This window comes from Macrobrachium rosenbergii, chromosome 4 (genome assembly GCF_040412425.1).
Source record: "Macrobrachium rosenbergii isolate ZJJX-2024 chromosome 4, ASM4041242v1, whole genome shotgun sequence".
NCBI lineage: Eukaryota > Metazoa > Arthropoda > Malacostraca > Decapoda > Palaemonidae > Macrobrachium > Macrobrachium rosenbergii.
Genome location: NC_089744.1, coordinates 76,909,352 through 76,921,593, shown reverse-complemented (window position 1 = coordinate 76,921,593; position 12,242 = coordinate 76,909,352). Strand labels below are relative to the sequence as shown.

General features: G+C 35.5%; 1 protein-coding gene across 1 annotated transcript; it reads right to left on the bottom strand.

The window, feature by feature from the left end:
* Positions 1-3,422: 3,422 nt before the first annotated feature.
* On the bottom strand, positions 3,423-7,440 carry LOC136838067 (uncharacterized). The gene is made up of 3 exons (XM_067102915.1): positions 7,433-7,440; positions 4,425-5,231; positions 3,423-3,891 (listed from the first exon to the last, which is right to left on the bottom strand). The coding sequence occupies exons 1-3, from the start codon at positions 7,438-7,440 to the stop codon at positions 3,459-3,461; spliced, it is 1,248 nt and encodes a 415-aa protein (XP_066959016.1). The 3' UTR covers positions 3,423-3,458.
* Positions 7,441-12,242: the final 4,802 nt, after the last annotated feature.

Here is a 12,242-nt window from a genome sequence, read left to right as displayed (position 1 = left end):
TCTCTCTCTCTCTCTCTCTCGTCTTTTGATGCCTTGATTTCGAAAGGGAATCCTCGACAGAGATAATTAATTAATAAGATTAATCCGGATTCCTTCTGCGGGGATTTCTAAGAACTGTTCAGAGCCAAAAGGTTATCAAGCGATGCATTTGTCAGTCTGGGATTAAGGAATGGGATACTATAGGTGTTAAATAAAAAAAGAGAAATAATGGAGAATAAGTTAATGAATTTCAATGGACATGGACCGCTTATCAGTTCGTAAATGTTTAATTTTCTATCATTAGTACCGTAAAAATTAGGCCGAAGTTTCTTCGGCGCAATCGAGTTTTCTGTACAGCGTATAATGCTGTATGAAACTCTCAGCCACGGCCCCTGAAACTCTCATCCGCGGCCCATGAAACTTGCCACTGCCTGGTGGTGGCCTGTGTTGTTGGCACCTATAGCGGTGCCAGACGCACGATCATGACTGACCTTTAACTTTAAATAAGATAAAAACTACTGAGGCTAGAGGGCTGCAGTTTGGTATGTTTGATGATTGGAGGGTGGATGATCAACATAACAATTTGCAGCCCTCTAGCCTCAGTAGTTTTTAAGATTCGAGGGCGGACAGAAAAAGTGCGGACGGACAGACAAAGACGGCACATTAGTTTTCTTTTACAGAAAAACTAAAGAGGGAAATAAATGAATGTGTAATTTTCTGTCATAAATGTCGTTTGCTATGCTTAAGCTAAATACAGAAAACTACATTTTGAAATTAAACTCGTCATTCACATATCATCAAATACTAAACGAAAATGACTCTCCCATAGTCCACGGTAACGAGTCAGGCCAGCCTTCATTAAGCAAGATAGCTTGATAAGATTTATGTCTTGTTCAGATACACTGTTTCATGACGAACTACATAGCGCTTATGTTAGAAAGCTCTTGCCATCAATATCAATTATTATAGGAATAAATATCACTATAAGAGCCTCATCAGAGATATGGCAATTGAAATTTGAAAAAAAAAACTTTAATTCTAGTTTCCAATAAAAGAGACTTTACTTGTCGTTTTGTTTAGGTAAGAAAAAAGTTTTTGTTATGTCTTTTGAAGATTATTTTTGCCATTGATCGTCTCCTGATACGGTTTAAATCAGATTTGTTTTGGTCAAATAACAGTTAACTCTATACTCTTCATATTTTCTATTAAGTCAAAAACTTCATTTGTGGAACAGCATTTTCAAAATCATATCTTCTGTACTTATTTTTCAAGTTTTGCCAAATCAAAATACATCAGATATTAACTTCACTAGAAAGCTAGCTAATACTTTCACACGAATCACAAAAGAACAAACAAAATATGATAAAGAATCATTTGATATTTTCAACTAGCTCAGAAACTTTATTTGTGGAATAGCATGTTCAAAATCATTATTTTTTATGCCTATTGTTAAGGCTTGCTGCCTCAAAACACACCAAACATTAACAAAGCATCAATGAAAAATTGTTTGATTTATCATCTCAGTAGTTCGTCTCTCGACAGCAGGCAAGTCCTCCCCCACCGCTCCAAATAAAAGACGAAAAATAAAAAAACCTGTCTCCAAGATCTTATCTGACTTCCAGTTGGTTGGATGTTTGCCAAACATTTGTTTTACTGTGTACCTGGCTTCATTTGTTCCCTTCCCCCAAGATCTGACCGACAAAAGCATCCCTAACAATTCACCCGCATCAATATCACTGTCCTTATCTTTCTCTCTCTCTCTCTCTCTCTGTTTCTCTTTCTTGTTTACACGGTCGATTTGTGTTTAATCTTTGGTTGCCGAATCACACTCGGAAAAACACTGAAGATATCGCCCCTAGTTCCGCCGCCCCGTCTCTCTCTCTCTCTCAATACATCAGTCTTGTAAACTGTTTTAAATTCTTTATATTACAGTCATTCCCTTCATTGTCCTATGCTGCATCAGTTGCAGTAGATTGCTCGTTCATAAACATCTGTCTGTATTTATACAGAAACATCTGTTTCCATGACAGGTGCTTACTTGGCAGCTTCGGTTTTCATGACAGGTGCTTGCTTAGACACGTGTGTGTACGACAGGTGCTTACTTAGAAAATTGTGTTTTCAAGACAAATGCTTACTTAAAATTTCTGTTTTCATGACAGATGCTTACTTAAAAACTTCTGTTTTCATGACAAATGCTTACTTAAAAACTTCTGTTTTCATGACAAATGATTACTTAAAAACTTCTGTTTTCATTACAGATGCTTCCTTAGAAACTTCTGTTTCCATGGAAGATGCTTACTTAGAAATTTCTGTTTTCATAACAGATGCTTACATAGAGACATCTGTTTTCCTGACAGATGCTTACTTAAAAATTTCTGCGTTAATGACAGATGCTTACTTGAAACTTGTGTTTTAATGGCAGATGCTACTTCTGTTTTCATGACAGGTGCTTGCTCAGAAACTTATGTCTTCATGACAGGTGCTTGCTCAGAAACTTCTGTGTTCATGACAGTGCTTGCTTAGAACATCTGTTTCCATGACAGATGCTTCCTTAGAAACTCCTGTTTACATTACAGATGTTTCCTGAGAATACCTATTTCCATCACAGATGCTTACTTTACTCTCGATGGGAAAGCCAACGATTATCGAATTAATTTGACTTTGTCAGAAGGCCCTATAGAGCAAAAAGAATTGACAGGATAAATTATGTTTAATGAAGGAAATGCAGCCCTACAAGCCGATGATCATATAATTTAAAACATTTCTTTCATTTTAATATAATAAGTAGGTGTCATTTGGTAAACGTATCGAAGGACCATGTAATTGATAATAAATAATACAAGCATTCTTCAGAGTGATATTCTGAACAGCACTTACTGATTGTCAGCAGTTATCACAGCTTCCAGCAGAGAAGTACTTAAATTATTTTAGGTGTCTAAGACGAAAGAATTTTAAATCCACTTTCCTTTTGACAATCTTATGTATGGCAGCACGGGCTCTTTTTGCTTTTGGGTTGTTCTACTGATTTTACGAAAGCATCCTGAAGGCAGACGCACAGATAGATTTGGGATTTTGTCTCCCTCAGGGATTTAAATTCCCCCTAATAGTGAAACACCCCATAGGGGGTTAGTGCCGTCAGGTCACCTCACGTGGTGCACTGTGGGCATTACTTAAGGGTCTTTGCAGCGTCCCTTCGTCCCCTAGCTACAACCTCTCTCCTTTCTTTTGCTTTACCTCCGTTCATATTCTCTTTCTTCCATCTGACTTTCCACCCTCTCTAAAAATTGTTTCATAATGCAACTGCGAGGTTTTCCTCCTGTTACACCTTTCAAACCTTCTTACTGTCAATTTCCCTTTCAGCGCGGAATGACCTCGTAGGTCCCAGCGCTTGGCCTTTGGCCTAAATTCCATATTCTGTTCTATTTTATTTTAATAATGAAACATTACGCGATCTACAACTTTATTCGGACGAAACTTGACTACACCACCTCACCAAAAACGTCCAGAATACTGGGTATGTATCTCGGAGGGACGACTTTCATCCGCCTTAAGTTCTCTTCAATCTTCGTGGCCAAAGACTTCGACCTCCTCTCTGCATCTGACGGATAATCGAAGGGCCTGGTGACGTAAGAAAGAGGTATCATCAAAAATAAACGAGCCCACTCGTACCTCGCCTCGTATTCTCGTTTCAGTTGTCGAAGGGAGAAGGAAACGCTCCTACGAGCAGCGGCGTTCATAACCGAGCGAAAGCTGTCGTGGTAGGACGCGAGCAAGCTTTCCAAACTGTTTCTCCTCACCTCCGGTGTGAGGTTGAACGCAGCCATGTATCTCAGGTCTGTCGCGAGAGAGGCGACGCGGGAAAATTGGAGGTCGACCATCATTACTTCCACGGGGATTCCCTTGCCGTCGTATCTGGTTTTGGAATAAGGAAGACAGCCAGCCATTAAAAGGCGGTTATTAAACGGTATTTTGATAAAATATTAGATGCGTGGAAATCATTAACGTTATCAAAAATAAATGAAATTGTCTCATAAGATTGTAATCTCAAGAATGCCAAGAAGTATTAAATATTTCCATTATTGTAGCAAACATCTGCAAGCAAGAATTATTATGTGACAACATTAAGCGAGGGAGATGTAATATATTAATTTTTTGTTATTGAAAATTATTGTTATTATCATTATTCAAGAGATGAACCCAGTTCATATGGAACAGGCCTACAAGGGTCTTTGACTTCAAATTCAAGCTTCCAAAGACTAAAGTGGTCACTTGAAAGAAATTACAGAAGGTAATAGGAAATACAACAAGAAGGGATCAGTTATTAGAAAAGAAAGACAAATTAACAAATAAATAAGCCGATAAAATGTAAATAAATCATCAATATTACAAGGAGAATTGTTTTAGACTAGTAATGAACTTAATACTTTGCCCGCAAAGTGAGTCACCTGAAAAGCATGTTATTGTTCCAGCAATCCCCATGACATATGACAGCAAATGGCTCCCTCCTGCAGAGGTTCCTTTCCACGACATCCCCCAGAGCTGTTTCGTTAGCCCGGAGCCATTCCTCCCCTTTCTCGTTCCCGCCATTCCGACGTAGGATCTCTGCCACGGTTGCAAAGGCGTTCTCGAACAGCTTCTGGAAGTTCTCGCTGCAAGGGCCTGGATACTTATGCAAGTCTAAGTTCAGGAAGTCATACTCCTCAGTCAGTTCCTGGAACGATGTCTTGCTTTCCAGGAGTTTGGAAGCTGCGTGTAACCTTGCCAGTTCTTCAAACACCAGGGTTGCGTGGGTTACGTCCATTCCCTTCCATTTGTCAGCCATCTTGAAACCCCTAGGGCGGAGGTCTTCCAGGAAAATCAGACCAGATTCATCATCCAGAAAGCTGCAGTGGTATTTTGGAAAGTGCAGAGCTTCCAGTCCAACAGCTATCAACTCTGCATTCAGAAGGGGTACGATGTGCCGATAAAACCCAACCTCTTTCTGGAAGCAAGATCTGAACAGAGGTTTCACTATATCAGGGCATTCGTCGAACCTCATTTTCACCACGTAAGACTCGAGGTCTTGTTTCCCCTTCAGGAGGTAAGATACTGTGACGCGAGTGACATTGGAAATATAGTGATCTCCGCTGTTGGTGAAGTCCTCAGCTGACCACTTCAAAAGCTCAGCGCTCTCGCCTTTGTCAGCTTTCAGCGCTCTTCTCACGTGCTCTTCTTGGATTGTGTTATGGTGATTTCCTTCATTGTCCCCATCCCTGAAATTAAATTATATATATAATATATATATATATATATATATATATATATAGAAATGTATAAATATGTTTATCTTTATCTTTCGATATATATATATATATATATATATATATATATATATATATATATATATATATATAGATAGATAGATAGATAGATAGATAGATAGATATATGTATATATATACATATAATTTTGTCCACTAATTTACAATGCAAAAACACATATCTTATCGACAATTGGCACTAAAAATGTAGAATATTTTGGTCACCCCGAAAAAAACATCCTTTTAGAATAACTTAAGCCACGAATAAAGTGAATAGACTACACTCAGTGTGATGGATACTAGACTTAACCCCATTCCTTTGAGAAATCTGTTAGTCTTATCACTATAACAACACGAAGTGGAGAAACACTTGCTAATCTTATAAACTGCTGGAATCTTAGAGTGTTTATAATCATTATTAAACAATTAGGATTTCCGATTTAGGCAAAAGATCGCGGACCTACCGTTAGCAGGTTGTTCCCGTGGGTAAAAGCGCGACTACAATGAACTCAGCCTAGACCTCATGCTCTCTGTTCTGTTAATAGACTCACTGTTGCCAGATATGGTCTTCTGAAACTCTCTTAGGTCAAGAATTGTGTCGAACGTTGAAACGAGACTTCAAATCTTTGTATTGAACACGAGTGTCTCTAATTTCTTTGTAAGTTCTCCAGCTCATCATACGTACAGCCTTGTGCTTTAAAACAAACAAACAAACAAAATTCATCACTGGCAACACTGCTAAGTCACACTCGCTGGACAACAACGGTCAGGAACACAATTTTCAGAAGTCATGTCATTGAGTTAGCGCACATAACAGAGAGGTCTTGAGCCTCGATTTTTTTTTTTTTTCATGCTTGAATTAAAATTCGGTTGTCAAAGTAAAGTTTAAATCGAAAATTTTTGTAGCCATTAGGAGTTGTGTACCTATCTTGTGCCTTTCATTACTGACGGGGCACCGGTGGCACTGGTAGCCTTTTAGGGTGTTGACAGAATTTGGTCTAAAGCTGAACCTCACGAAAGTTTACATAAATACTTTACCGTTAAAATTAATAATGTCTGATTCTATAGGAAGATTCAAGGGCACATTTCTTGTATTTTGACCATAAGCTGAATCTCGCAAAAGCCTACGTAAATAATCCACCGTTAAAATACAAACTTTTTCAGAAGGATACATTTAAGGGCACTTTTCTTGTATTTTCGATGCGTATTCTTAACTGGCACTTACGAGCAGCTTTCGTCTCTGAATTGTAAACAATCGTAAGATCGAAGCGTGAGGACGAATCCCTTGCTGACTTGTTTCAAAACAAGCGTCTGAATAAATTAGACAAGCGGCCTTGAAAGCATAACACATATCCAGTGTCAAAAGAGAAAGTGAGGCACAAGAATGATTGATAGGTATAGGGAACTGAGAGAAAGTCTTGATGTTTCGTAAAACTAGCCGTTAAATAATTAGAAGCCATGAAAGAATGAGTAATAGTTATTTAAAAAAAATACTTGGCAGGAAAATTATTATTTGTAGTAGTATAATTTAAAACCAACTTCAAAATAGGTAAAAAAAAAAAACTTTTGCAATGCCGCCTATGCCATTTACCTATATAATTTCAAAAATTATTTACCCTCCTTTAACTATTAGCTTTAGCGTCCTTACAGCATCCAATTGTAATGTTTGGGTACAATTGTTTTACATTTTTTCTCGATTGCATCTTAAATTAAATCAAATTTTAACACCATTTTAAATAGAGAAACTCACAAATACTACAAATTTAATTATGATGCCAAGATTATTATTATTATTATTATTATTATTATTATTATTATTATTATTATTATTCATAAGGTGACCCTAGTCATGCAGGACAAGCCCAAAACAGGGGCCATTGGCTTGAATTTCAACCTTCCAAAGGATTTGGTGTTCATTCGAAAGAAGTAACGGAAGGTAACAGGAAATACGGAAAGAGGAGATCAATTATTAGAAAAACATATAAATTAACAAATAAATAAATAAATAACAATGTAAGTAAAACATTAAAACACAGGTCGAATTGTGTTAGGGTAGTAACGCACTGCATATTCGCTCGAACTTCTGAAGTACCGATTGCAAGAGAATTGACAGATAGACTTCCTATACAGTCTTCCTGACATACAAACACATACCTGGCCATCACATCTAAAACCAATTAAGACAAGGGCACATCGCGCTGTGACGTCATACACGCAAGCGTGTTTTTTATCTTTCTTTTTTTAGGATAAAGTGACCACACGTGCATCTATGCTACCTGGCCCACACCTGGACCAAACACCATTTTTTTTTTTTTAGGGAGGGTGAGAACGTTTACTATCCGTTTTTTTTCCCTATTCATAAGATTATTGACTGCAGTTAATCATGTGTTTATGTTACAAGGGATTCGGTGTGTGTGTGCGTGTTGGCGCTTGCTTATGCCAAGATAGATAAATAGGATATCATGAATGAAGTGACAAAAAAGACTGTACATAGGAAATGTATGATTGTTAGTGATTCATTATATATATATATATATATATATATATATATATATATATATATATATATATATATACATACATTGATTTATATATATCCGTATATATATGTGTGTGTATGTTCTCTTACGTTCTTAAAATCTAAGGATACTACCTTATATATTCCTTATTTTACCATGAGCTGATTAACAGCTGGGCTGGCCCGAAGGATTAGACTTATTTTACGTGGCTTCTGTAAATCCGAACCACATTATATGAATTTCATCACCAGAAATACATTCAACTCTTCATCAGCCGGCCGCGGGAATTGAACTCCGGCCCATCGAGTGACAGTCTGAAGCTCAAGCGATTCGGCCAACAAAGGGCTCTGTGTATGTGTTCTGTAACAGTGTATACTCATACATATATATATATAAATATATATACATACATTCATATATATATATATATATATATATATATATATATATATATATATATATATAATCTACACTCTCATAGAACAAAAATGTACGTGACAGAACACTTAAGGTGACAATGTCAATAATATCCTATTATTCGTAAAAGAAAACGGGAATAGTGTAGAGTAGATGGTAGACTATATTAATCTCTCTAACGAAGGTTAAATGTCTCTGATTACCAGCTATTATAATTTTAAATGCAGTTCCTTAATTACTGCGTACAATAATGATACACTCACCTACGAGGAAAAGTATCAAGGGATAATTGTAGAGATTTATTAAGGAAAAACTGCTAATTAACGTTTTACTAAACAATGGAAATTGTCGTCTTGTTTATGGCGAAGGCAAGGAAGCCTTAGACTCAATTCTCTGAATAAAAATACCTAAATAAATTCTCCCTTTATTATAAACATTACCGTTTTCTTAATGACAAAGGTAAGGAAGCCTTGTACTCAATTCTCTCAGTAAACACACCTAAATAAATTCTACCTTTCATTACAAGCAAAACAAAAAAATAAAAAAGATCATATATAAACATCGTATGCGTTCAAACTCGCCATAGATCTCATGGCGTACCAATTTACGACCTCAGTTCCGAGAGAAGAAGCATGTGATTTCGACCGCACACCAATAATTTGTTATAATTACGAGCTACTCGTAATTTCCGTCGACCCCGTCCTAGAACGACTATAAAAAATTATGTTATTTTAAGATCATACGGAAAACGAGAGAGAAAAACTGGCCCCCCCCCCCTGCAAAGAAATGTCTTGAATTATTCGTAATGGACGCATCGCCCTACCCCCCAAAATTCGGTTGGATTCGAAATGATAAATCTAGCGACCTTTTGCAATTCTCGCTTTGATCGGGTAATTGACAGGTTTGACTTGATGGAAATTTGCTGTGGTTTCCCGAACGCTGTGCAGGCAGTCGAAGTCTGAGAGGAGGGAAAAAGTAGATAGGAAAAAGTAGATGGCGGGAGAAAAGTATATAGAGGAAAAAGTAGAGGAAAAAAGTATACAGAGGAAAAAGTAGATATTGAAAAAAGCATACAGAGACAAAAGTAATATGGGAAAAGTATATAGAGGAAAAAGTAGATATGGGAAAAATACAGAGGAAAAAGTAGATATGGGAAAAAATACAAAGAGGAAAAAGTAGATCTGGGAAAAAACACATAGAGGAAAAAGATATGGGAAAAAAGTATACAGAGGAAAAAGTAGATATGGGAAAAAAGTATATAGAGAAAAAGTAAATATCAGAAAAAGCATTTAGAGAAAAAATATGGGAGAAAAAGTATATAGAGAAAAAAATATGTAGAGGAAAAAATAGATATGGGAAAAAGTATATACCGAAAAAAGTAGATATGGGGAAAAATTATACAAAGGAAAATCTGTAGATATGGGAAAAGTATATAGAGGAAAAAAGTATATATGGGAAAAGTATACAGAGGAAAAAGCAGTAGATATGGGGAAAAGTATATAGAGGAAAAAAGTAGATGAGGGGAAAAAAGTATACAGAGGAAAAAAGTAGATGTGGGAAAAAGTATATAAAGGAAAAGTAGATATGTGGAAAAAGTATGCAGAGGAAAAAGTAGATATTGGAAAACAAAGTATACTGACAAAAAGGTAGATATGGGAAAAAAGCATATAGAGAAAAAATATGGGAGAAAAAGTATATAGAGGAAAAAAGTAGATATGGGAAAAAAGTATATAGAGGAAAAAAGTAGAAACGGGAAAAAAGTATACAGGGGAAAAATTAGTAGATATGGGAAAAAGTACATAGAGGAAAAAGTAGAAAGTAGAAGTTTATTGGTCATTGTCCTTGTCCTCATGCATCAGAGGATGTTCAAAGAACGATGAATGACACAACGTGGCGTTTTGGTAATGTTGGTTTTGGTAATGTTGGTTTTGGTAATAGTTAGTTTTGTAATAGTTAGTTAGGTTGAAAGAATTGCTGAAGATATATATATATATATATATATATATATATATATATATATATATATATATATATATATATATATATATATATATATATATATATATATATATATAATATGTATATATATACAGTATATATATAAAATTATATATATACAAATTGTATGTATATATATACATATCTTTGTATGTATGTATGTATGTATATATACATTTATGTATATTATTATATATATATATATGCATATTATATGTACATATTATTAGTTCGAAATAAGTGATCCCTTTCTAAACATATAATGTAATGACTTACCAGAAAAGTTACTGTTTTTTTAATCAAATGATGAGACACTGACTAAATTGATTTTTTTAAGATATTTTCATTAAAAATATATATCTTGTTTTCCAAAAAAATTTAAGATTTCCATTGAATTCGTATGTTCGTGAGATTATTCTTATAAAAATCCATAATCAGACCGAATTTGAATAGTAAAGAAGGCGTATTAATTTGAAGTAGCCTATTATGCTTCTTTCATCGATTGATCATTTTGACAAAGGAAATCGGGCATTCGCAATTCAAAAGAATTATTATGCATTGATTAATCCATATGCACTGCATTGCTAATGTCAAAAAAACTACAATTCAAATTAGTTACCTACAGTATCTCTCCATCTATATATATGTATATGTATATATATTACCCATAGATTTGTATATATAAATATATATACATATAAATTCTATGTATATATATGTATTATATACATAAATATATATACATATATATATAGCCCTTCTCTGGCTCATCATCCTTTTCAAAACTTAAAAATTTCTTTTTCTTTAGATTTCCTCTTCGATAAGCTACTTGAACCTTCCTTATTATTGTTTTTATTCATTTGTCACCAATATCCGTTTCACAAGAAGACACAATAACGCGAGTTAAACAAAATAACTCAAATTGATTTTAACAAAACCTTACAGAAATTTATGATCTCTGAGTGTTAATTCTATCTTATTAATAATAGACTGGATGACCGTTTAATACGTTAATAGAGAGAGAGAGAGAGAGAGAGAGAGAGAGAGAGAGAGAGAGAGAGAGAGAGAGAGAGGGGAGAGAAGATTAGGAGGAGGGAGAGAGAGGGGTGAGATGAAAAAGAGATGAGAAAAATGGCAAAGGGAGAGAGAGAGAGAGAGAGAGAGAGAGAGAGAGAGAGAGAGAGAGAGAGAGAGAGAAGATTAGCAGGGAGGCGAGAGACGGATGAGATGAGAAAGAGATGAGGAAAATGGCAAAAGGAGAGAGAGAGAGAGAGAGAGAGAGAGAAGAGAGAGAAAGAGAGAGAGAGAGAGAGAGAGAGAGAGAGAGAGAGAGAGAGAGATTAATCAGATTGGTCACAGCACTTAGCACCGTATAAAAGAAGAGCCTCATTTTCAAACGACATAAAACTAAGAACATTTGAAAGATCGTTACAAATATATGGATAAATAAAAGCTAAAATAAATTGTGGAAAACGAAAATATGGAGGAACTGTAATTAAAAAAAGAAAGAGCATTCAGCAAGGGGAACAGGTGGTGAGAGGGATTAATTAAGCGGGCTTTTTATCAAAGGAAGTGTATAATTAAAAGGAAACCCCCTCTATCAGTATAATCCCAAAGCTACCTAATTGTCCTGGCTGAAGAAGGGAGAGTGCGTGGGTGAGGTCGTTCCCTCTTTCTCTCTCAGTCTGTCTGTCTGTCTGTCTGTCTGTCTCTCTCTCTCTCTCTCTCTCTCCCTCTGTCTCTCTCTCTCTAACATATAATGATAAAAAATGCCAATATCTAGTACGGCTAAACTACGTTTAGACCAAGGCAACTCACCAACAGCTTATTATTTCCATATTGATCCCCCGAAGCCAAAAAATAGATAAATAAATAAATAAAAATTAACTATATTACATCGTCTGGGTATCTACTGCAAGTAATCAATATAATCTATTGCAGTCCATATAATTTTGTTCACTGGTAAATGTTTAAGGTGAAATGATGATTATATCATAGTCGCCATCAACTGAGCGGTGAATGGGCAGGGG